The sequence below is a fragment of the Melozone crissalis genome, unplaced genomic scaffold (assembly GCF_028551555.1).
Source record: "Melozone crissalis strain CALT ecotype California unplaced genomic scaffold, PUWL_Pcris_2 ptg000004l_1, whole genome shotgun sequence".
NCBI lineage: Eukaryota > Metazoa > Chordata > Aves > Passeriformes > Passerellidae > Melozone > Melozone crissalis.
This window is the reverse complement of record NW_026535782.1, coordinates 5,052,081-5,079,498: the sequence shown is the minus strand read 5'-3', so window position 1 is coordinate 5,079,498 and position 27,418 is coordinate 5,052,081. Positions and strand designations below refer to the sequence as shown.

At 39.5% G+C, this 27,418-nt stretch overlaps 1 protein-coding gene across 2 annotated transcripts in view; it reads left to right on the top strand.

Annotated features, from left to right (window-relative positions):
- Window positions 1-27,418, top strand: part of RELN (reelin) — a 286,045-nt gene that overhangs the window by 157,048 nt on the left and 101,579 nt on the right. For both annotated transcript variants that reach the window (XM_054280910.1, XM_054280902.1), the window contains exons 11-17: window positions 10,635-10,780; window positions 14,729-14,880; window positions 17,093-17,205; window positions 18,803-19,011; window positions 21,862-21,990; window positions 23,071-23,180; window positions 25,981-26,047. In XM_054280910.1, coding sequence (XP_054136885.1) covers window positions 10,635-10,780; window positions 14,729-14,880; window positions 17,093-17,205; window positions 18,803-19,011; window positions 21,862-21,990; window positions 23,071-23,180; window positions 25,981-26,047 — 926 coding nt within the window. The remainder of the gene's footprint in view (window positions 1-10,634; window positions 10,781-14,728; window positions 14,881-17,092; window positions 17,206-18,802; window positions 19,012-21,861; window positions 21,991-23,070; window positions 23,181-25,980; window positions 26,048-27,418) is intronic.

Sequence of the window (27,418 nt, the reverse complement as noted above, 5' to 3'; positions counted from 1 at the left end):
GTTTTCTTTAAAACACCTCTAATCTCAGTTCATCACAAACATAATATTTTATATAAGTAGAAAGGTAAGAATCTTTGTAGATTGTGCTAATGACATTAAGTATGGCATAGAGGAAGGCTATAGGAGATTTCTCTGTCATAGCCAAAGTCACTGGCATACAGAATAATATTTGAGAAACCCTAACACTGTTGCAGGGGTAGCTTCCATCACAGTTAATTCTAGTTCCCTTTTTCCTACAAGTCTTTTTGCTTCCCAGACAACAGGAACCTGCTAAATAGTCCTGATCTTTGTTCACAAAGTCTGTACAGCAATTTAAATTTTTTCTATACATTTTTACTGAGGGATCAGCAAAGTGTGGTCTCATAGCTGCCTGCAGCTTCCCCAAGGAAGCAGAGGGGCAGGCACAAATCTCCTCTCTGGTGGCCAGGGATAAGGTCTGAGGGAATGACAAGAAGCAGTGTCAGGGGAGATGTAGGCTGGCTCTGAGGAGAAGGTTCTTCCCCCAGAGGGTGTTTGGGCTCTGAAGAGGCTCCCCAGGGCAGTGGTCACAGCACCAGCCTGACAGAGCTCAAGTGCTTGAACTATACTCTCAGGCATGTGGTGAAATCCTTGGGATGTCCTGGGCAGGCCAAGAGTCGGACTCTGATAATCTCAGTGAGCACCATACAACTCAGGATATTCTGTGATTCTATGAATTTTCATTGCTGCCTCCTGCCACCTTTTCTAACTCTCACCTATATGCCTAAAGTCCCCACACTCACTGTCAAAATGCTGAACTTCATTCCAGTCTCACAAGACCTTTTCTCTGATACCCAAGCCTGTTTGTGCCATACAAGTTTCAATTCGTGTCCTCCCATTCTCTCTCAGTTGATATTTTGGAAAAACTAGCCTTAAAAATATTTCTTGAGGATCTAACATGTAAGATAAGGCCATTAGACCCTCTCTGTCCTTGACAGCACATGACCCAGCAGAGTGTGCGTCCACAGGCAGATGCTCTCCTCCTGGAGAAGCGGTGTCATCCTTGCTGCCTGCTGAGTCCCTGGCTCATCTCTGAGGGTACATCCCTTGAAGATAACACCATTGGAGTGGACAGTGAGAGTATTACTGAGAAATTTGCAGCAATGTGTTCACTCACTCCAGTCTGGTGGGTTTGGATGCTGTGTTCTCAATAAACACTGTGGGAACTTTGCTGTGCCCAGCTTGGGAAGCAGTTTCTCCTCCTCTCCCAGTCTGCCTGAGCTTGGCCCAGGGATTTCCTTGAATTTCCTGCTGCCCTCAGGAGCAGTTGCTGCTCCTTTGGAAGCACATGGCTGGTTGCAGACACAGCTGGACCTGGCTACTGAGACAGGATGCAAGCTGAGAGATAATCCATTGAGCTTGTGTGTCTTGGTTCCAAAGAAGACAGCAAAAGGCAAGAGAGAGGCTGTTAGCAAGGCCAAGCAACCCTTAGGAGATTAATTGGATCCACTGGACGTGTTTATCTGTGTCGGGCTCTGTGGAAGGGTGTTGAACAGGATAAATTCCTGACTGGGCTTCAAGATTTCCAGTGACAGCCCTGAGCATGAGCATGGCCTCACAACTGAGCACAGTCAGGATGATGCTCTGGTGGTTGAGATTGCTGAAATGAGTGGAAGAATGCTGTACTTCTGTCAATAATGCTCCTTGGAGCTCTACTCCTGTGTAACAGAAAACAAATTTCAGCTTTCATTGGGCACCTCATAGATATTGCATATTTGACCAGAAATTGCTGAGCTTTGAGGTACAACATTTGGAAATTCTCTTGTTTTCTCTGATTGTTCTAGTTCAAAATTGGTCCTTCAAACTCTAAAACTAATTTTGAGAAGGGAGACCACCTCAGTAGCCTTAGAGTTTTTGTTTCTGCAGTGTTTAATTGCACAACAATAACATTGAGACCAAACCACCTGTCTCTGGAATGTTTCCACATTGGGAAAAAGCAGTATGGATCATTACAGACATCAGAGGAACAATGTATTTGGTCATGGTGTGTTAAGCCAGTGACACTTCATCTTTGAGAAGAGTCAAATTACTGAATTGCTGACTCTCAGTATTTGCAGCCACTCTTCCTTTGGGGGCTGGAGGTTTCCATCCAGCTGGACAGCTTGGTTTGTTTGGTCTGCAGGGTTTGGGGGCTGCACCTGAGGCTGATTGTTGGTGCTGAGCTCTGTGTGTGCAGCCTGGCTTGGGACGGGGCAATGGGGGCAGGTGTGTGCCAGCCTCACTGAGCAGGTTGGGTTTAGCACTAGGGAATGGTAACCAATCTGTGTTATTTACTACTGTGGGCATGACAAATAAACCCTGAAAATATTCCAATCCCAGTGTCCTGATTCAGTAGGCCCTTTAAATAACAGGTCATCACCATTCAGCTCATTTTCATTTCCCAGATATGCATGCCAGTGCAGCAGAAGGGAAACTTGCATAAGAAAAGAGTCACTCACACTCAGAAAAATATGCTGAAAATACGTGTAAAACACTGTGACCTTTTACCACGCCCTGAGCAGAGCAGGGCTGTGCACATCCCTGACCTGCAAGTCCTTCCTGAACCTGCATTGTTGTGTACTGCTGAGCAGAGAAGACATGCACACAGCCCTGGGAATTTGGCAAAAAGAAAGGCTGATTTAGCTATTTGATCCTCCCTCATTCCAGAGTAGATTTACAAATGTCTGAATACTCTGTTAATTAATGGAATGGCTTTGGATAGTCTTCTTCTTAAACAAACATCCTGATCCATATATATATCTTTTGGGTTTGTTTGTGCTAAAATAAACAAGATTTTTTTTTCCTTTCCTTTTCCTTTTAAATTCTTGCTTTAAAAAGTGTTCAGGTATCCATTTTCTGAATCAGTTTGAATGGATTTGTTTGAACGAGGAGAGATGATATTCCATATATGCCAGTTTGAAAATGTCAGATTGAAATTGCTATGACCTTATATTGGTCAAAATTACAAAGAGATAGATTCTTCTGACAAGATTCCTTTGTTTTTTGAATGAGATATATCAAGGCAGCATTTGTTCTGTGGGCCAAACCCAGCCTTCTAGCCAGCTGCTTTGCCTCGCAGGAGCCCTTATCCACCACATCTTCCTGGGAAGAGATGGGCAGACTTCCTGCTGCACCTCATCTGAGACACGTTCCTGCTTCTCTGTGGGTGGGAGGAGGAGTGTGAGAGGGGAGGACAGTTGAAGAAAGCAGTGCAGGGTGCACAAAACCTGTCTACCAGCTGCCTTTAGATTGTGGCCATTCTGAGCTGTGCCCATGAGGAGGCATTTGTGTCCCAGCCCATGGATGGAATTGCTCTTGCCTTTTTTTAATTCCCTAATAAACAGACTTGTAATCAAAATAAGAATACTTAGATACAATGCCTAGGAGTTCATTAGAGCTGGCAGGTGGTTGGCTGTAGTGCTGTGAGTCATTTGGGCAGCTGAGAGTTGATGTTGGGCAGCAATGCTGAACCCACACCTTTCTCCATGCCAGTTCCCCGTGGCTTAGAAGTGTTGGGAGGGATGGCAGGGAGCCAGCATCAGCTCTGAGCTGGTGTCCAAGCACAGGGGGTCTTCCTGCCTCCTTGAAGGAAAGAATTTGATCTTCACAGGTCACTGTGAGATGCACGTCAATAAAAATAACAAGAATTGACCCATTAGATGCCAAAGAGTAGAAACCACTTTGCTTGATTCTTTCTCACTCTGATTTTACAGTGGTCTAAATGCACACCATTGCTTTCAGAAGAGCAGATAATGCTCAGGGCAGAGTGCTCCAAACATCAGTAGTTCCCAGGGCATGGAGGAATAGCTCAGATCATGCCAGTTAAATGACTCATTAACGAAACCAGTCATTGCCGGAGCAATTGGTGTTGTACAAACATCATGAAATGTCCTAGAAAACCAAGAACCACACAAATCATATGAATCACTCATAAACAGGCAAAGTGTTTGGAGCATTAGCCTTTGAATAACAATCTATAATCGGAAATGATGAGTGCAAACACACTTTATGAAATGTTTCTTGCTGCATCACAGGACGAGTTTCATCCCATTGTTTTGGAAAAGGAAGGTGCACTATAACCCTCTGTGCTCCTGGCCTGCTTGTGCAGCCAAGGTTTTTGTTCCATAGCCTACATTAAATGATGTAAAAATGTAGTACATGGGAAAGACTAAAGCTATGGTTTTCTCATGGGAATGTATTCTAATCACATTGTGTTCTTTACTTTGGTCAAAGAAGGAATTTCAGGCCAGGAGCATAAGCAGCAAAATTCACAGAATTTAGAATTTGAAGTTGTCCCTAAATTCTGTAACTGCGTCTTTGCTGACTGACACATTGCATACAAAGTGTGATTTTATCAGGACTTAATCTAGCCTTGTACCTGCTATCGTGTCAAAATTTTAAAATTTCTAAAACCTGCATGACTCATTTCCAGAAAGACACAATATCTAATTTACAGCTCCATTGACAATGCTGCTTCAATTAATTTTCTTCATCTTTCTTCTTGTTCCTCTGCTTCTCATATCTCATCTGTTTGCATTGCCTAGATTTTAATTAAAAAACCTCTCCTCTCTAAGGAGCAATCTGAAGTGGCAAAAATAATCACTTAAAATATTGCAGTCATTAAAAAATTGGCTGCGGTCAACGCCGCGCATTTTCAATTTGCCGACAAACGATATTTTCGTTTCTTTTTAAAGTGCATTTTGTATTTGAACAGCATACGCCAGCCAGCCTGGCTATCAGAGATGCTCCTCCAGCTGGGTGGGCTGCGTGACAACTCCTTAATGGGGGAAATTGATGGCCCTCTGCTTGTGTAGAGGTGAAGGCATACTGGGCAGATTTCTTTCCATCTGCCGTCAGCCCTTTGCAAGCTGGCACTGCCCAAATGCCCAACACATTCATTCCAATGCAAGAAATGTCGCCAAAAAATAAATTGTGAGGCTACAGCTGTCTGAAAGAATCATCAGGGCCATTAGGCCCAGGGGAGATAATATGAAGAAGAGCATTGGTGTTCGTCACTGATAAAAAGCTAATTAAATGATGGTAAAGATGACTGTGAATGCTTTAAAGGCATAGAGGTGAACAACATTTTCATGGGAGCACAGGAATGAACCTCGGAAGATGATATGCAAGACCTCAGCCAAAAATCTGTTGCACTGAGGAATTTCACACTAGTGTTTCCTGTTGATGCTTTGCCGAATGGCACAGTTGTATCATTTAGTTGCCCTCTGTTCCACTCTCCAAGTAAAGAAATTCCATACTGTAAAGCCAAGAGGTATTTATTGATTCACAAGTTTGACTTGAACAACAGGGACAGAAGCTGGCTAGGAAGAACTTCAGTGCTTCTGTTTACATTCCTAATATTTGTCTTTTGAGTTTCTAAAAATCTTCAGGCCTGTGTGCTTAGCTGCAGCTGTGGCCGAGGCTGATCTGGTTGAGGCTTGTGCTGTTCCCATTTCAGGGTGGACTGGAGATCTCCAGATCCTCCTGGCCAAGAGGTCACACTGAGGGTAGCTGATGTCTCCTTACGTGGTGCTTGCATGCAAGTCTTTAGAGAAATGGAGATTGTTCAGACTTGTTACATGATGTAGGATCCCAGATCTCACCTCAGGCCCTTATTTTCTTATGAAACCTTAAAGAGATTCAGTTGTAAAGGGCCTACTTCACCAAATCTGACTTTCCTGCTTTTGCTGACCGATGGTTTTGAGCAGTCGTAATTTAAACAATTCTGCATCTCATGTGATCAAGAGGCTTTCCTAAAAGAGCATAAAATCTAAGAAGTGTCTAAGCACCTAAAGCCATGCATTGGTCTCTCTCCCATTAACTAATGTCTTCATAATGTGTTGTAGAAATCTCATATGAATTAGTAAAACTTGCAGGGTCTTGTAGACAATTTGGCTAAGAACTGTACTGATAAACTGGAAATATTCACAGACAACAGCAATTTTAGAGTGAAAATGTATTTTTTGTAGTTGTGATACCAATGTAGCATCAAAGATTCCTTATCAAGGAATGTACCACTGCTGCCTCTCCAGCCACAAAGCCAAAAGATAGCCTGTGTCCCAGGACATTGCCATCCATTTATAAAATAGGGAATAAGCTGGGGATGGGAATCAGTGGGAGTAAAAGGAAATGCTGCAGGAGGGGAGAATGCTCATCCTGGTCATCAGTGCACTCTTCAGAGTAATCATTGATAAGGCTTGCTGAAGAGAGCACTAAGCAAATGTCTGAAGGAAATCATGTGGGCATTTAACAAGAGCAGTGGGGAGAATGGGCAAGGGCCTGCAAGTTTGGTTGTCTCACCAGCACATGTAGTGACAATCATTGATAGCCAAGGAAAAGAAAAGATGGGACATATGGGAAATGGTGGAGGCAGGTGAGGATGAGCCATGCAGGGCCTTGAAAATGGGGAAAAACCAGTGATTCCATAACTATCCAGTAGAAAAACTTCAGAAGCACAGCAAATTCAGAGTGAAGATTAGATTGAAAGTAAATTCAAGAATGCTGAGATTCAGGAATACATCCAGCCAATTTTCATTTTGCCCTATTCTTGCAGAGCAATAGCTTAACAATTACAGCTAGTGAATAAGGTAGTGCCAGACTAAATTAAAATATTTGTTGGTTTTTTGGGTTTTGTTCTCTTGGGATCACCACAGTCCCTGAACAGAACCTGGCTTCTTTCCATTTGGCAACAGGCAGGGCTTGTTTATTTAGGAATACAGCAGTTTACTTATGTCAGTCCCATTCCAGTTGCAAACAATGGGCAACAGCAACTGTTGTGAAGAGGCTTCATTCAAGTGCCTGTGTCTTATGTTCTATTATGTAGGTGATCTGGGAGTAAACTTTGTTAAATTCTGTTTATCAGATTTGTCAAAGAACTTATTCTCTAAGTTAACTTTTCTTTACAAATTAGTTGAATGTTTCAGTGTTGCATAGCAAGTTAACTTCCTCTTATTTTATAGATTATTTAAATGTAAATTAAAATTAAACAGAGAACAAATTTAATCTGGAATTCATAAAAGAGCAATTACATAATCCAGAGGATCTCCAGTTTAGGGAGAGCTTAATCCAGATAGTTTAAAAACTCATTATGTGTACATTCTACATTTTTACCTTTTGGGAATAACAAAATAAATACTTGTGAAATTCAGTTCTTAATACTGGAAGTATGTAGCCTTCCACCACAAGTGTAAAGCCTTTAATTTGGGAAAGAGATAACACAATATGTAAATTGTACTTAAGGGGTTTTTTTCTAAAGACTTGAATTCAAATGTTGGGTTGAACCCAAGAGAAAATGAGTCTGATGGTTTCAATTCTGTCTTTAATCTGTTCAAGCACTCTGCAAACCCACAAAATAATCCAACATATTCAGCAGCCTCCTGGATGCTGAACAAGACTGACAAGGTAGCTGGGGCAATGCTGGTGAAGGACCATCTCCTGCAGAGCTTCCTTTGCTCCTGGAAAATTTAGCTGAGTGCTCTTTGACATTTTTCTTCCCTCAGCAGCCCATCAGGTAAAAAAAAAAGAGCAGTAAAAGCAGTGACAGATAGTGACTGCTTGGGAAGATAAAAGAAAAAACCTGAGGGTGATGGTTATACAGGCAGGTGGGAGAGAATGAGACCATGAGTGGAGGAGCCCCCTGGCCCTTGCTTGGCCAGCTCAGCTCATGGAGCTCATCCCCATCTGCTTCCCCCAGGGGCGGGTGTGCCCCAGGTCCTGCATGGTGGCACTGGGACAAAACCATACAAGAAAATGGTGGCACTCCCTCAGAACTTCTGTAAAATCCACACCTGTGTTTAGAGCATGTTTTTCCTTCTCACTCTTTTTTAAGGTCATGAGCTCCTATTACATATTTCACAGGTATTTAGAATAACAGGGGAGTTAAACCCCAGACTGAACTTCTCTTCTGTGTAGCTGTTTCACAGGAGCCAAGGCTGACAGGAGCAGATTGTGATTTGAGCCATACGTTGTGTGGTTCGTTAACACATAAAATATGCATAAAATACATATTCATAGATACTATGGAGCATTTCTGTATAAGTGCAGAAATATAGCTTTATAGAACTAATTAAATAAATTATGATTTTGAGCTTTCCTAAAGTGTTCATTATACACCACTATATAATTATTTATACCCCCTTGCCAAACTGCCCATTTATTTATCTTGACAGCCTAAATGAAAACTCCATTCAATAAATATTCTGCTAGACAGCAGAAGGATGTACAAATATTAAAAGATAATTAGGTTGTATGTGATTTGTGTTTATTTTAATAGATGGTTTTAATCAGGCAAGAGATTACTAATTACATACCCACTATCAAATGCGTACTTACATATAACTTAGCACCTGAGATATAAGTTGCTCTTATAGAAGATATTCCAATGCTTGTATGTAATTCTAATATCTGCCTCAGTAAGATCTATTTAGCTGTTTGTTTCCCGAGATGAAGATTTATGTATAAATTTGAATAAAGTTTTAGCCTGAATATTAATTTTTAGTGTATTTATTTGACTGCCTGCAGATAATGAGAGTTTTGTGGCAGATTGATTGACAGATAAAGGATACTTGATTTGTCTTCAGCAAATGAAGAAATCTGTAAATCAAGAATCACAACAAAGAAATTATTCTTAAAATTCTGATGTTAGCAATACTGATGAGTGTGAAGGTTAAAATCAGTAAACAAAAGCAATTTCTCAGTCCATTATAAATAACTGCATAGTACAACTGCTGTTTTTCAAAGAGAAGACATAAAACTGTCTCATTAATTTCTGCTAGTTATAATATATTTGATGTGTAAATTATTCTGCCTTTTCAGTGGCATATATGGTGTACTGTGTGTATGCTGCATTAACAGACCAAGGAGAAAGGAGACTTGTGACAAAATCTATTTAATATCTGTGATAAGTTATCAACACTTCAGGATCTTTCTATTGCTTTGACCTTTCTTTGGGAAAAAAACACTTTAACAGCAATTAGTTTATTTTAGCAGTTGAAACAGTCTTTAGGTTTTTACAATGTGTTATATTTTTATGTGATATTTATTCTGTGTTAATAAACATAGAGCTGTTGTCATTCAAGTACAGAATAGGAACTCTCTGTACAAAAATCAGACTTCAAGTACTCACAGTTCTTTTCTAACAATGTGTAGACACCTCCAGAAATATAAAAATTATGTTCCTTTATATAAATTAATTGCAGAGGTATTGAGAACCATACTTGAAAATCATCAATAAAAGAATTTCAATTATGTGACTTTATTGATAAAGTGTTATAGAATATGACAAAATGTGTTATTTTGTACTTTGCTCATAAAAACCCATAGACTAAGATGTAGTGAGCAGTTTTCATTTCTTGCCCCACCTTTTTCTTTGTTAAAAATCTAATTATTCCCTTATGTGACACTCCCATGACCTTTTTAAGTGCAGAAGATGTGATTGTCATATTTTCCCTTGGCGCATTATGAAGGGGTTCAGAGAAAAGAGGGCACTGCACAGACAATACTGAAAAGGTCAATGCAATTTGGCATTATTGTATCTCTTTTTTAAATACTGAGATGTTGTAGGAATGCAGAATTATTCTAATTAATAGTTTCTTAATTCAGCTTCCTGTCTTAAGGAGCAAGATCTCACCTACACACATACACATACATACATATGCATGAATAAAAGAAGTCTTTGAGAGAATTATTCATTTTGTCAGTACTTTTTGTAATATGAAGAATTCAAAAAACTGCAAAGTGCTCTGTTTGCATTAAGACAAGGTAGATCTTTTTTAGAAAATTCTAGTACCTGTTTCTGCCTCACAGATGTGGCAGACTGCTTTTTTATCTGACACACAAGAAAATAAAAAAAGTAGGATGGAAGAAAAAATAAAATTTATGCTGTGACCCTCTTGTGCCCCTCAGAGGCAGCTCCTTCCAGGCCAACACTCCTGGGGAGTTCTGGTGGTCGTGGCATGTTGGAGGAGACACAATGCACCATTTGATGTTGCTGAGGCAGTGTGTGCAGAAATGCAGTAGGAAAAGCAGACACTGGGTTTGGGAGCAGCCTCAGGACCCCTGGGATTGCTCTATCACAAGAGCTTGTGGCCTCCAGAGCTATTTGTTATGCAATAGCATTTGCTAAATACAGCAAATACAGCCTTTTCAGCCATACACTTGGGGCCCAAAGTTTACTGTATGGCAATGCATAGCAATTTTACACACAAATACCTCTTTTGGCAAAAATTCAAACCCAGAGATCTGACATGTTTCACAGCACAAAACTCTTACGCCTACAAAATCTCTGTAGCAATATTTGAAATACTACTGAAGTTATTTGCAGACAGAGTTGTGTGTGGGCCAGACGTAAGGAAGATGCTTTAAAATAAAAATAAACACCCAGAGATGTGGTACATGACTTCTCAATGCAAACACAGTTTTACCATGGTCTGTAGTGGGTTTGTAGGGAAGCAGGTACAAGATTAGGATGCAATAATTGTTGGGGCAGGACAAGATCCAAGATAACCATCTGTTTTTTATTTAGTTTCAGGCATCAGTGTGTCCTTAGATAAGTACAGCTCACGCTGAGCTCTGACAATGTGTGAACACTGCACAAACCCAGCCTAACCTCAGCTCCCCTGTGCTCCTTGTGCCCACAGCACAGCTGCCAGTCCGACGGGAATTCCATCTACTTCCACGGCACCGAGGGCAGCGAGTTCAACTTCGCCACCACCCGCGACGTGGACCTCTCCATGGAGGATGCCCAGGAGCAGTGGGCAGAGGAGTTTGAGAGCCAGCCCAAAGGGTGAGTGTCCCCAGCCAGAGCAGGGCCCTGCACAGCCCAGCAGCAGCACTCCAGGGAGGAGGAAACGGGATAAACAGGGAATTGCTTCTTACCTTTGCTGTGTAGTCAGTGATGAGGATAAATAGCAATACTGTTAATAGCACATGGTTGCAGATTTTAGGAAGAAACAAGTCCAAGAAGTCCAGGAGGATAAGTTTGTCTCTGGACCATCCTGTCATCACTGTTTTTAATGAAAAAATGGCGTTTGTGAGTAATGTAACCATTCCAATGAAACACATGATGGTGATCTGTTTTGTTAATTCACACCAGAGTGTTGTTAGCAAGCTCATGTCCATGTGATATCAAATTCCTTGAGAAATTCATCTCCTCTGGATCACTGGTGTGAGCCTCACTTTACTGAGAGAGAGCTCCTGCTTGTACAAATGCCTGTAGGTGCTGGAGGAGGAAGAGGAGGAGAAGGTGGAGGCAGGAAAGCTGAAGCAGCAGTCTGTTCTCATCTGGCATCACCAAAAGCACAGCCATACCTGCTGGGCAAGAGCTCAGGGTCTGGCTGATAATTTACTATTTCTATTTTGAATATATACTTTGTGATTCAGAGGGTCCCTATAAAGCCACATCCAGCAGGAACTGCTGCAAGGATGCAGAAAATAAACAAAAATGTGTAGGACAGCAATATTACTGCTTTTACCAAAACATGAGTGAACTTTAAAAAATATGTCCTGGTATAAAGAAGTTTCATTTTATATACCTCATTGTATAAATTCTGACAAAAAGAAAATAGCCTCAGTAGTGTCTTGATTCTTTTCTATTAAAAAAAAAAAAAAAAACCATTAGTGGCTGTTACCCCAGGGCAGTGAGAAACATACACTGCTAATTTATGGGTCTCCACTGAATGTTGATTTTAACCTACAAAGTACTTCAGATCATTAGCAACTGATTCAAATTCTGCCTATGCTGTGCTGGTGGAAAGCACCTTTTAAAAAATACATGCTAATATGTCCTGTGGACACATACATATATTTGGGGTTTACAGAAAAAATATTCACTGTGGACTCTGTCCCAGTTCAAATAATCAGCCAATGGCAGCAGGTGCTGCTTCAGACAAAGAGAAGAAAATGAGTTCATGTGTGTTGTGTTCTATGTGACCATGTGGGACACCTTTGAGATGTGCTCTCCATCCTTTTTCCATCCTGAAAAAACCAGGATGGGAGTGCTGTCTGTGGATATCTGCCCTGTTGGTAGAGCTTCTCTACACAAGTGGGTGCTTAGTTAAGTTGGGCAACTTGCAGCCCAGGTTAGCAAATGTACAGTTCCTTCTGGATTGGGCAAATGTCACTTTTCCTGTCACAGGGTGCCTGGTTCCAGCTGCAGGTGACAAGGGAGGGTGCAGCCCTCCTTTGATTCTGTCATTCTGTGTCCCAGCAACCAGGTCCTAATCTGCCCCCACTCTGCCAGCCCAAGGCCTCATAACCTTTTTCCTATTTTTTCTTTGGAAATTTTACTCTATATTAGAAACTTCCTTCTTTCTATTGTTCTATAAGAATGGAGATTTAAATTGCATGCTGCCATAAATAAACACCAAACTTGGGTGATTACATCCTAATCATATAAAATTGCCACCACTACTGTTCCTCTTTTCAACATTTCTCTGGAATTTGTTTTGGGAGCTGTACCTAAATGCAAATACATTTGAGTGCGTTTCCTTAATCACTTCTTAGAGAAATATGCTATTAAATGCTATTTAAACTATGTATGAAATACAGAACACTGTATACCTGAGAGAGAGCTTGCAGGAGGTTCTCAGGCACTGCTTTGTCACATCAGCTGGAGCCTGCCAGCTCTCAAGGGGAAGGCAAAAGCATCCCTCATAAGGGAGAGCAAAAGGAAGCTCAGGTGTAGGGGTCACCACCACTTTCCTCTGCACCAAATGCTCTTGGAGATGAGGGCAGAGGGAATCATCACTGTTTTTAATAAGCAGCTGGTTGGTATTTTTTGCATGTTCCACCTAAAGTGGGAGGCTATGTGGGTAGGGCTTGCTGTTGTAAGTACCACACATATTTCCACTGTCGTTCTGCTTCTCTTTACTTTTGTGAATTAGAGCCTGATCCTAAAAGTGAGCAGATCCCCACATCAGGCTGCCTAGCAGGCCCACTCTTGCTTTGGACCTCCATGTTCAGCTGGTCTAGTTTTGGTCCATAAATCACATGTTTTATAAATAAGAATTCCAAGAGTCATGTGAAGGATAAATTAGTTCAAATATAAATGTTAAATCATGCCATCACCGAGGATCCTTCTCCATTTTCTTTACTGGCAGTGTCTTGATGTACTCCTGTTCAAGTGCTTTAAAAAAAAAATGCAGAATTCTCTAGTTTTCCTTTCTGATGCTGCCTAAAAGGAAACATCCCTAGAAACATCCATGATCTGCATCATTCATGACCCCGAGCTGTTTTGTGGGTCACTACAGAGTGTTTTAATTGAGCTAAATAGAGCATACAAAAGATCAATGGAGCATTGTGAGATTTTTTTTGTGTAAGTTGAGGTAGGCACAACTGTTTAATTCTGTACTGCCTTCAGCCCGGGAGACCCATTTTCAAAATTGTGTTTTTATATTGCACATTATATTGCACATTTGCTTTAAAAAAATCTGCACAATAGAATTAGGGTTAGATTAAACTGTGCTTCCATTAAAATATTTCTATTTATATCATAAAGCTTTTCAGTGATGTTAAGCTCACTAATTCCTGTGTAAATGACTGACAGGTTTAAAGCAGGATTTCCAAACAGGTATGTCACCAGTCTGTCACAGCTTAGGTCCATGGGGAAACTGGCAGCTTTTAAGAGGATCCCAGAAATGCATTTTGAAATCATTGGAATGGTTAAACTAATAAATACACTGTTTAGTTCTTTAATGGCAGTTTTTGAAATTGTGATATGGCACATACCTGCTAGAGATTGTCTCTGGTGGAATGAGACAGGAAAAGACTTTGCCTCCCACAAAGGTTTCTGAACTTCCATGTTTTCTCATTCCTCCTGAATCATGCTGGATAGTTAAATGTTTGGATTATCAGGATTTAGTGATTCTAAATAATTTCATTGTTTCATCAGCCTTATAATTCTTAAATACTTAATTATGAATTAAGACTTCAACATGAATAATAATAATATATCAGACCAAAATAATGCACAAGATTTCAACACTTTCTAGTATTTCAAAACATTTTGATGGAGTTTTGAAGTAACCATCACTTTCATGATGAAAATGTATTTTCAATGTAAAATACTTAATTGGAAAATTCTGCAACAGCCCTTTTAATTATCACTGAATAAAAATAAGATAAAATGCTGCACAGAAAAACTGAGAAAGATCATATCATCACATATTAGAAACACAGCAGTCTTTATTCATACTCTGTTCATGTGTTAGTTAAAAACTGTTACCCTAAATGCTCAAAAAGATGAAAAGAGAGCATTTTCAGTTATTACCTACATATTTAATATTTGTATAGCAGATATGGTGGACATGTGCCTTTTCAAGTTTCATTGATCTCTAAATCTTTTATTATGCAAAATTAATCAGAATGCATTTATTTTTTAAACATTTCAGCACCAGAAAAAAAAATAATGAAGATGGTAGAACAATACAACACTACATAGTTGGTAGCAGCATTCACTAAAAGCCTCATTTTTTTATTAATTCATGCATTTCTACCAAATTCTTTTAAATATTGACATTAACTTTGCATTAGTTGAGTCAACTGAGTTTAAAAGCTAATGTTGAATATGAAAGTAATGGTATAGGGATGACATTTGAAACACTGCGGGATTTTCCCTCTATAAGAGTAGAATAAGCTAATTTCATGAATACCAGTGAACCCCTATGGCATGTTTTGTATGAGTTTATCAGTGGTGTGCTGCTGCACCTTCTCCACCTACTGTTGGCCTCTGCAGGTGGGACATCTTTGGAGCTGTCATTGGTACTGAGTGTGGAACCCTGGAATCTGGCTCAGCTATGGTATTTCTCAGAGATGGAGAAAGAAAAATATGTACTCCATACATGGACACCACAGGTTACGGGAACTTGAGATTTTATTTCAGTATGGGTGAGTATGAATTCCTGATGTAGTACAAGATGTGAAGCCTGTGAGATTTGCATTATGCAGTGCTGCACAGCTGAACAATTCTCATGTGGAGAAGCATCTTCTTGTCTTGTATACACTAATTTCACTCAGTGCCCCTTAATCCATACTAAGAGATGGTCATATCTTTGTCATCTTTAGAGGTTTTACAGGTTCCTCTCATATCCTCCTGTGGTCAGTTCCATGCAGACCCTGGTGCTAATCCATCAGAGGCCAGAGAGTTGCACACGAGGATAAGATGGGAGTAGCGTAGAGGTGGGGCAACCTTCCCTGATGAACCCATGGAATAGTTTCACCTCAAAAGCTCTTACTCCATTCTTAAAGTCCTAAATCTGTTAAAATGTTGTCCCAGGGTGAGATTCACACAGAGAGTGCTGTGGTCTGGGAGGAGATGTGTTCTACATGTGGCACCCCTCATGAAAAGCACTGCTGTGGTGTTAGCATCCTCTGTGGACCTTCCTTACTGTGGCAAAATTCAACATTAGCCATTTCCCAGGGCTCAGGAAGCAGCCAGGAGCCAGGCTGTCCTGTCACTTCTCTCTGCTGGTGCTGTCACTGCACAAGTTTGATGTTGCAGCAGAGCAGAATCCCCATGAACATGGTAGTTCATGCTCACAGTATTTTTCCAGAGCTTTTATTTTGCACATAAAGGAAGTTCCATGAGGTTATTCTCTCAACACCATGTTTAGAGAAAGTGAGGATTTTTGCTTAAAAGAGAATAATAGAATAATAAAGGAGGAAGCAGAGAATAAACCTGTGACCTTCACAAGCAACCTTCTGTATCAACAAGAAAAAAACACACTTTAATGAGGGGAAGACCTCATGTTGTTTTCCTAAATTGTTGCACATCTCCTCTGTGTTACATGAATTATGGATAAAGCACAGGAAAATGAGGATGCTTTTTCTCATTTCTTCCAAGCATTACAACACCTGCAAGAGAAACAGGAAAGAAATTTTGTCAACCTTCTGAACTTAGGGGAGAAGTTGTCAGCAGATGCAGACACAGAGGACAGCAGAATATTGTTTGAAAAATGTATTCTCTGTGTATTTTTAAATTAAATAAATAATTGTTTGAGCATTCAGGCAAGGAGAATATTTGAAAAGACAAATGGATGTTCTTTATTACAATGTAAAACACATTAGAGGTGCACATGTTATCCAGTTCTCTGAACTGCTTCTCCCAGTTTATTTACGAGAACTGGATGGCTGTAGCAAAAAAACAAAAACAAAAAAGCAGAGAAAGTGTTCCAATATGTGCAATCTTTCTACTCTGCAGTCTTTTCAAAGAAACTTCCTCATTCTGTTTTTATTTCTATTTTAGGATTTTATTTTTTTTAATACCTGCAGTAACCATACTATACAGGGGAATAATTAATTAATAATTCCTGTTTCAAATACAGAAACTTTGTTTTAAAATCTTCTTTTCCACAATACTAAAGTTGTGTGATGATGTTCATCTTGTAACTATAATGCAGAAAGTCATGCTCATATTTGCCAATACCTCTGCTCTTTCACAGAAGCTTAGTGAATATTTTGGGTTCTACTGATAGGAAGATATTTCAAATGCTGCCCTGTTCCAGTTGGGCAAGCACACCACACATGCTTTGTGGGGTACAATAGATTCCAGCCAGCCAGCCATCCCTTTTAGGATGTGGTGTAGACAGTAGAAGGAGCAGCACAAATAAGGTACACAGCAGTCTTTCTCACTTCCTACTTAGAAGAAGTTCTCAGCTGCCAAACTATCAGCTGAGAAGTGTTTAAGATGCTGTTATGTACCTACCTACATGTGTGACTGCATGAAGTGTGAGCAGTAAATAGCAGTTTACTGATGAGAACTCAACAGCAGAGCATTTCTATGTAAATAGGATTTAAAGCCCACAGATAGAAGTATTGCTTGAGGCACAGCATTTTCTATTTAAATTGTTTTGATAAGCTGATTAAAAGAGGTTCTTGAGGTTTTCATATTCGTCAGCCCCCTTGATCTCTGCCACGGTGCATCTGATCAAACAGTTCCTATACACTGTGTCCTTAGGGATGGTGTTCTTTTGTTTCAGATCCCAAGTTAAATAGCATCTGACTGTAATTATTTTCATAATTAAGGCTGCATATATGATTCCACTTTCCAATAACAAGGGCTTCAATTAATGTTTTTCTCACTCAAATATGTGTTGTGCAGGGGGAACTTGTGATTCTGGAGAATCCCATGAAAATGATGTCATACTGTATGCCAAGATTGAAGGCAGGAGGGAGCACATACCTCTTGATACCCTGACCTACGCTGCTTACAAGGTAAATTGTCTTAAACAAAGCAGGTGGTTGGGAATGGACAGATCATTCCCTTTTCAAGCCATCACAGGAATATTGTGTGGTGAATTCCACAGGGACACTCAAACGTGGCCTTCCCAAACACATAAATCATGTGCAGACCTGGGAGCAGTCAGGCACCTTTGCAGCACAGCTCTGCAGCTCCTGGTGGTCACCCCAGCCCCATGCAGGATTTGTAGGGTTGGCTGGAGCTGGGAAAACAGGCAGGAAAGCAATGGGCATAAATGGTTAGTTATTAGCTGAAAACTTCAGTGATAACATCTCCTGACAAATGATTACTCCTGTTTCCACTCAAGCTCGTTCTAGGCACAGTGTGATGCTGAGGAGCAGGGTCCTTAGAGGGTCATTCCTGGTGGGATCAGGGGCTGGGAGAGGGTCTGCAGTGAGAGGGCACAGACTCAGCCATGGGAGGCAGCTGCTGGCAGGGTGCACAGGCAGCATCTCCTCTGCCCAAAGTGCAGCTGCCTCCCAGCCACATCCACCACCCCCAGCAGGACAGTAAGGACCTTGAACTTGTATTCAGGATCCTTCCTGTCTAGGGCAAAGAAGCACTTAGACCATGTCTACCCTGAATTATCTGAGGTCTCCTTATTCTACTACTGTAAAACAGGCAGAATTTGGTATTTCATACAAGGGCACATAGATGAGCTAGATATTGAAATGCAGTGTGCTTACATAGTCTGAGGGAAGTTTGATGGTAAAGATGCTGCTGATTTCAAGCACAGATCTGTGTGAATTTTGTCTGTAACTTTAGCACTTAGAAACCAAATGTTTACAATAGTGTTTGGCCTGAGTTTGGTTGAGTCATTTGCATTGTTTCATTGTGCATGGCTTCCCTCCTCGCCTACTTCTGTGTGAAAGACAGGGCAGAACTTTTGTAAAACTAAGGAAGCTGTAATTGTAAAATAATAAAATATTAATTAGGGAACTTGGGGAGAGATAGGATCTGAAATTACATGGAATTCATTGTGGAGGTTTTTTAAAACAAGCAGTTTTAAAGCTGACATCCTCTTTTGACATAATAAAGTTCTAATTACATTGCTTTAGGACAAAGGCTAAGCTTTGTGAGGCAGAGCTTTCATTTATTTCAGCAGCATAACATCCTCCCCAGTTATTCCTGTGAACTCCTGCTGCTCCCCCATTCTCACGTATCCAGAGCAGACATCCACCACCCTGCCTCAGCTTCTGTGAGCTGTGGGGCTCCAGGACAAACATCACCTTCCCCTCCCAGCTGAAAATGACAGCATAAACTTGCCCCTCTCAGAACACAGAAGGTGCAAACTTTTCTTCTGTGCCTTTATAACCAAACCATGCCATCCCTCTGAGGTGATAAGCATCACTGGTACCCAGGTCACTAATAAATACCTATCCACATAGGTATTATGTAAAAGGTTTTATTTGGGATTGTGTGTGGAAAAAAAGTGGCTAAAAAAGGTGGCAAAATGAATCAAGGAGAGAGAACAGCACTTTTGGTTCAGCACAATTAGAGTTGTTTTTTTATTTTAAATGGTACGTTGTGACCTTTTTAACTTATTTAAGCCTTTTTAAATTTCTTTTGAAGGTGCCATCTTTGGTTTCTGTTGTCATTAGCCCAGACCTGCAGACTCCAGCAACCAAATTTTGCCTGAAGCAAAAGAGCCACCAAGGCCACAACAGGAATGTCTGGGCTGTGGATTACTTCCACGTCCTCCCAGTGCTCCCTTCCTCAGTGACTCACATGATCCAGTTCTCCATCAATTTGGGATGTGGAACTTACCAACCTGGTAACAGGTAAAACTGGAGAGATCATTCTTTTGGGCATCAGCATTCTAGTATATTTTGATCTATAAAATCTATATAAGGATTTGTAAATCTTTTTTCAGAAGAAGGGATCCCATTGATAAAGACAAATATAAGCTGCTCAAAAGCTAATGTTTCTCCTGATCTTTACAGGCCCAGATTTATGTGTCTCATGTGCAATAAAGAGTCATTTGATAGCTTTCCAGGTCAAAACTTGCTTTTCTTAGCCCATTATTCTGAAATACACTCATGATTTCAGATTGACTTTTGCTTCAGTTTATAATGGGTATGAGATTTACTTCTTAATACTGTGTAAGGAGGAAAACATTAAAGGCAGCAGCAGAAACCTGCCCTGCTGGCCTCTCTGAGATTACTGATGCCACAAGCATATCTAATTCTAGTAAGACTGGTGATAAATGACCCTCATCTAAATGACCATCAGTGTGAGGAGCTCACTGTCTGTTGGCTGATCACAGAACACTTTTTCTGGCTTTACTTCTTTTGGACATTCAGTGTGAATTTTTCCATGAGGAAAGGGAGAGAAGGGAGTCATTTTAGGCTCCATGTTTTATAGAACCATAGAAATGTTGGTTTGAAGGGACCTATACAGGTCCCTTTATCTGGTGACACCTGCTGCTGCAGGATGGATGGTCACTGGGCAGGTCAGACATGGCTCTGCCCATCCATGACTTGAAAAATCATCATGGATGGACACTGTGCTTCCTCACCTGCTCAAGTGAAAAAGTGTTTCCTAATGCACACTACAAAACTATGAAACCATGTCTTTATATTATTGTCCTTTGTAATGTTCCTGACACTACTGAGGAGAGTTTGACTCTGGTTTCCTTGTGAGTGCCCTCTGCACCACCACAGGATGCTACAGCTCACCTTGCTCCTCAGCCCATCCCAGCTTGCTGCTCAAAGCCATCTTGCCCATCCTTTACTCTGCTCTCAAAATTCTTAATATGCTTCTTCAAATGGAGAACACAAAACCAAACTGCCCACTGTTCCTCCTCCATTATATGCATATGAGAATATTTATATTGATATTTTATGAGGATTAAGTTACTTTATATTTCGTAGAGTTGAGAGTTTAAAGTAAGAGACTATGAGAGCTTTTATCTGTGTCCCATGGCATCTACTTCCAGCTGGAAAGAGCTGCATTAACACTGACAGTTCTTGTAGCCATGCAGGGTAGCAGAATTCAAGGGGAAGTAGAAATCAAGGCATTGCACTTAAGATAGGAAGAGAAGGCAGCAGCATTTTCCTACATGAAAAGTGAGAACTTTGCCTATAAACACTCCTGGGCAGTAAACATGTTATATAAAGTCTCTGCCTCAATCTGTTTTCTGATGGAGATTAGTATATATTTTGAAAGATCAATATTCTTCCTTCTTTTACTGAACTAGAAGTGAGCTTCTCCATAACCAAAGAAGCATTAGGTCACCATTTTTCCTATTTGTATTTCCCAAATACTGCAGCATTTCACATCTCCCAGTCTGCAGCATTATTAATAATGCTTTCATTACTGCAAATGTGAGAGACTCGTGCTGGATATAAGCAGTAAATATGACCCTCTAAGGTATCTCTACATCTAAACCTGAAATAAATTAGTCAAAACCTCCATAAACTGTTTTAATAGACACAATATCACAGTGATGGTACATTTAAATAAAGTAATATTGTCAGCAAATTATCATAAAAATAAAAATTCAGAATCCAATAATTTAATATTGAGGAGATAAATTATGACTTCTATAATGTTCCATTACTTAAAATAAAACAGAATATTATGAGCTAATCATATGGAGGAAATTACAAGAATAATTCAGTAAAATACTAAATCTGTAGTAAGTCAAGCAATTTCTCTATTAGTTTTTCAAGGTCATTAGAGTGTAGGGCATCTAAGGATTTCCTTATAGGTTGTAAACAATTTGGGGTTTTTTTAACTCAGGAAAGAGACAGCCATGCATGAGCAGCTAGTGGTCTTTTGCCACCTTTTGCTGATGTCATAGTTAGCAGCTGGCAGTTATAGGTGTCCTGTACTCACACAATGCTGTTTAGCTCTGATTAACCCAAGGTTTCTCCTCATATCTGAAGCTATTTCAATATGAAATATTAAATACAAAAGTAATGCAGTTCTTCTAAAAGCAGCAGCATACAAACACTGGCTAGATGGTGGCCCAACCAGAACTCTGTGTTCAGGCAATCCTCAGTCTAAAAACCTTTGAGGTTTTAAACATTTGTGCTGGTGTTCACAGGGGTCCCAGGATGTGAGAAGAGAGGAGGATCTGACTCCATGTTTCAGAAAGCTAATTTATTATTTTATTATATATATTCTATTAAAACTATACTAAAACTATACTAAAAGAATAGAAGAAAGAATTTCATCAGAAAGCTTGCAAGGAAAGAAATTGAAATGGAATGATAATAAAATCCTGTGTCTGACCGAGAGTCCGAGACAGCTGGACTGTGATTGGCCATTAATTAGAAATAATCAACATGGACCAATCACAGATGCACCTGTTGCATTCCACAGCAGCAGATAATCATTGTTTACATTTTGTTCCTGAGGCCTCTCAGCTTCTCAGGAGAAAATATCCTAAGGAAAGGATTTTTCATAAAACATATCTGTGACAAACACTCATGAAACTTTGTCTCATGTTTGCATTGGCAGGAATTTTTGTATTCAAATTCTGCTTAAAATTCTTTCTTGTTTCCTCATCAGTTATGAGAAATAGCAGATTTGGTGATTTCTCCCTGTTGGTACTTCTACATTGAGATCTATGCCAGGTACCCTCATGGTGTCTTTCTCCTTTCTCTCCTTCCACATGTTACCAGTGTCAGCTTGGAGTTCTCAACCAACCACGGGCGCTCGTGGTCGCTGCTGCACATGGAGTGTTTGCCTGAGATTTGTGCAGGGCCCCACCTGCCCCACAGCACCATCTATGCCTCTGAAAACTACAGCGGGTGAGAGAGCTCTCTGAAAATGCAAAATGCACAGCACTACAGATAGGAGCTGGAGGGGGCAGGAGAAAGCAGCAAAGCACACAGCTCTGGGTCATCATTCCTTTTTACTACCTGGGGACAGCAAGGAAGGAGTGTTCTGAGCTCCCTGGCTACCCAGTCATGAAAGCTGAAGTGTATGGGGCTGCTTCTGTGGAATAATAATCATTTTTGATGCTAAAGAGAAATTACAAAAAAACCCACTTGTGGACAGCATATTGATAAGAAGAAAAAGGAAACTTTTACCTTGTCAAAGCCACAAAAGTTTTCTTCTTGTTCAGAAAAAACACTACTGAAAGCTGTGTTTACATCCTCAGACACATTTACTCATGTGGAATCCCAGTACTGGGTTTCAGTGAAGCACATTCTCCATACTTCTTCAATGCAGATGGTTATTAGTGTCACTTTCTTGTATCAGTCCTTCTCAGCATTAAGTCTCTTCTCCACTGTTCTCACTGAAAAATGAGCTGTGGCATTTTTCTGCATAGCACAAAATCCCTTGGTGTCCCAACTTCCACAACACTTACAAAAAGAAAGTTGAAGCATTGCTATGATCTGATGGCACACAGCCCCTAGTCCCATACAATTTTCATAGGAGCCATTACTCCTGGTGTGTGCAGAAGTGCAGCCTCTGTGGATGATAGAGAATGATGGCCCAGACTGCAGCATGCCAAACTCTCTGCACCACTCCTCACCCTCTGAGGGTTTTCACCAAACAGAGTTCAGTCTTAGGAGATATTCATGGGGATGGGGAAGCTGCTGCAGCAAAGGAGCTTATGGTCTTTGCCATAAGCTGTGTGTATTCCTACAGGGGGAAAATGGCTGGGTTTTACAAGACAATAACTAGTATTCATGTACTGTATAATATATGGACTTCTTATTTTTAATTTGTATTTTCCAAAGCTGCTGTAAATTTATGCTTCATTTGAGCAGATTTTAAAATTAAGCTTCTTACAAAGCTTCCAGAATACATAAACATATCTGCAAAATATACTGTTGCATAATAACTGTCAGTGTAAAATGTCTGTGTTATATGTATTTCAGGTGGAACAGAATAACCATTCCCCTTCCCAACGCTGCTCTCACCAGTGACACCAGGATTCGGTGGAGACAAACAGGACCAATCCTTGGAAATATGTGGGCAATCGATAACAGTCAGTATTCTTACCCCTGATCGTGACACAGCAGAAAAGTAAATTTTGTATGCTGCTCCAAGTAAACATATTTTCCACCATCACAAGTCAATGAATTTACAGTTTGTTAAATTCCTGTTCTGCTTAGTTGCATTAGGTAACAGGTGCATTGTGAAACTAGAGAGAGACTCTGCCATTACAAAAGACAATAATCTAATTTTTTTTTTCTGTTTAATTGAATGCTTTCCAGGAAAAAATATTAGTGACAGGATTTAATATAGCATTTCCTAAGTCTACTTAGTCCTAATTACATAAATAGGTTTCACACTGGCTGTTGAGGACATGGACTGCAGCAGCCAAAGCAACAGGAGCAGCATCTGGGCCTTATTTTGCTTCTGGACATAGAAGACAAGCAACGCTGCTAACAAAATACTAAAATAACCTTACATTGTTTACCATATCTTCAGGGGAAAGTGCCATCTGTTTCAGAGAACTGTTCTTCCCTTTGAAAATTATTTTTCACTTATACCTTTTTTTTAAATGGATTTGAAGAACTGGGAGAAGTTTATGTTGATAAATATTTAAATTACTTATTACAGAGGAAAACCAGGACCAGAATTATCAAGGAATACTTTAAAGGGCAGTAAAAAGTATTTAGGAACACAGGATTAAATGTATGAAATGCAGAAATAAGTATGATTGAAAGGGTTAACAAAGAGTAAGTGAAAATTTTTTAGTTTGCTTGTTAGCCTTAAGTGATTTGGAAGTAAATAAGCTACATTCAGAATTTGTTTGGTTAGATGCGTGAAATACATAATTTAGAGATTTATACTGATGTACAATAGCTTGTGAAATTTTGCAGTGATTCCCAGTAAGGCTTGATATGGTGCCTAGGAATGGTAAATATTTACATTTTGCAGAATTCTTAAAATATATTGAGGCCTAGTATTGACAAGAAAATCTTGAAGCTGCTAAGGTAATATCATTAAGGAAATTTTGTCACTACAAGTAATGAACATTGTTATCTTAATCATAGCTGGAAGTAGCATCATCTTGACATTCTGGGTATAGTATTAATGCTTCTCTTTAGGGATGTTATATACATCAAAAAGTAAAATTAAGGGGAAAGATGGGTATTTAAAATGAAAAGATTTCTACGTGTATCTGAAAAGATGAGTTGCTATCTTAAAAAATGCTGACTCTAAGTGTTGGAGACACTCATGAGAGGTTCACAGAAACCACAGCAAGGTGAAATCAATCCAAAGATACAAATTCCTTACAACAGAACAAAACAAGATTTTGAAAATCATTTGACAATTCATTTATCTGCACAACCTTTGCTTATAAAACAAAATACAGCTCCATGAAAGGATGCTGCATGCTCCTGTGTGCACAATCTCAAGAAAAGGTTTACCAACCATCTGCCTAGAAGGTGCTTGCTGTGAATTTGAGGTGCAGAACCATGACACAGGAATCGAGTCTTAAAGACAAATTTCTGAGGTTTTGAATGCTTCCTTTATTAAATACTAAAGTTTTACACTGTATTGTAGGAAAAAACTCGTAACTATTGGCAATCCACCGAAATTCTTGAAGAGAGGAAGATTTTCAAAGATTCATCACTCTGACTTTTAGCTTCACGACTGTTTCCTATGCGAATCAAGTTTTAAATGAAATCTGGAAGCTGGCCATCTTTCAGAAACTCTGGAAAAATGCCAATTTCTGTAAAGTTTTTTTTATTTTGAATGACACCATTACATCTTTAACCCTTCTACTTTTACCACCCCCTCAAAAAGACCTCAAAAGACACAAAAATCAAACAGACAGAACATAATTTTTTGCACCCTGAGAAGTGAGAAAACCTAGAAATCACATGAAATCTGATGAGGACTTAGTTATAGGGGGTAGCTAAGAGGGATTTAGAGTGTGTGTGCTAGGGAGAGCTGACGGCCTGCAGTGATGGGCAACATTATAAAACTAGGAAAAGGAAGAAATACTGCTTCTTATAGATTATTTTCAAATTAGTGGCTGTTTCTTCCAAATGTTTTAATACAAGTGGGTAACTCCAATTCTTCAACAGAAAAGATGCCACTATTCATGGTTAAGGCCTTTTAGCATTTTGCCCACAAGTTATAACTTTTCTTTCTTATAGTGCAAGAGATTATACTGAGATTTTCTCATCTTTCCATCTTCCATATTTTTCACAAATATTAACACTGTCAATGAGGAGTCATTGGAGGAAGATGAAGCAAAAGAGTAAAAAAAATCTGGTGTATTTTTGATCACTGAGGATGTGGAATTTTGTTCCATTTAAAAGAATCAGTGAAAGAGTATGAAAATTAATAGTTACTTAAGACATATCAGGGCAGGTTCTTATACCCCTAAATCCAGTCAAGTATGTAGATTTCAATGAAAGAAGCCATGACATGTTTTTTAAATCTACAAGACTGCTACTGGAACGTACCAATATATAGATTGGATTATATCTCCAAACTAAGATGAAAGGAATGCCAATGACAAATTTTTAAAAAGGTCAATGCCTACCAAATTATCTGATCTCATTCACAGACAGTAATTAAAACAGTACTAGTGGCCACAGTACTGTCTTTAGCCACAGATGGACATGACACATTAAATAATAAATTATCCCTGACTATCCTTGACACAGCCAAATTATTTATATCCTTTCATAGACCTTTTCCAGGTAGTGGGATTAAAATAAATACAATAATTGTATGATCAGGTCTGTACACTTTCTTGTATTCATCATATTCTCTTTACCACATAGCATAACCTCCCATTTAATTGATTTCTCTCTCTGCAGTTTATATTGGTCCATCCTGCCTGAAATTCTGCTCAGGGCGAGGACAGTGTACCAGAAATGGCTGCAAGTAAGTGTTATATTCAGCACTCATGTTCAATTTCTGTCACTGAGTTCACTTGGTAGTGTGAAAGTTGAAGTGATTTTCATTTCAGTCCTTGCTCTTTTAGATGACTAAATATAAAACTAGCACAACCCTCAGAATTCATAAAGCTCACTGGAAAGCTAAAGATCAATCTTTCCAAACAGCAGCATGTTTAATATTTTTTTTATTATTTTCTTCAGGTATAGTGTCTAACTTCCAGTTCATCTTAAAATGTGCTACAGAGCACACCGAAATGTCATATATACTGGTTATAGAGATGATTTGTGACTTTATCACTTTTGTATTAAATGTTGGGAAAGAATTACAATTTTAATAATTCTAATATCCCATAACCTAACCTACCTCAAGGACAGAAGATCAGCGCTTCACTTTCTTCTGATAGTCTGGCTTGTTAAAAGGATTCCACTCTAAAAAATAAAAAGGCACTTACTCAAAACCAGCAAGCACATCCTTAATGTTGGTGTAACTACATTTAGGTATTAACTAGAGTATGACCCACAGGCCATTCTCTTTTTTAACTTGTGGTATTTTTGGGGTCTCCCATCATGGGGAGGAAAGATGAATCTGACTCCATGTTCTTAAAAGGATATGATATGATATATGATATGATATGATATGATAGTATAATGCTATACTAAAACTATACTAAAGAATAGAGAAAGGATACTTACAGAAGGCTTAACAAGATACTAATGAAAACTTTTGACTCTCCAGAGTCCCAACACAGCCTGCCCGTGATTGGTCATTACATCAAAACAATTCACATATCGGATAAACAATCTCCAACCACATTCCAATGCAGCAAAACACAGGAGAAGCAAATGAGATAATATTGTTTTCCTTTTTCTCTCAGGCTTCTCAGCTTCCCAGGAGAGAAATCCTGGGCAAAGAGGATTTTTCAGAAAATATGACAGTGACGATAACTTAATTTCTAGTAACCACATCTAGTGTGCTACAGATAAAAGCAAATTTGTCATTTTACATATGAACAACTGTAATTATGTCAGCAGGGGTTTTGTTCCAAAAATAATAATAAATTTATTTTAATAATTTTATTTTTATTAAAAATATTAATTAAAAATATGTATGTACTGTGTTATGTGTAGATTCATGGGGTGTTCATAAATACATATTTTTTAAATTCGAAAAGTAAACACTAGCTAACAGAAATCATTTGCTGTGCTCTTTACCTAAGTAAAGTTCAAAGAGGTTCTTGGGCCTCAGACTTGAGAGGGAGCTGGTGGGTTTGCTCAGCCCATGAACAGCTGCAGCCACGCTGTTTGCTGACAAGCAGCCACACCAAGATGGGTCACCAGTCGTGCTCTCCCCTTCCTC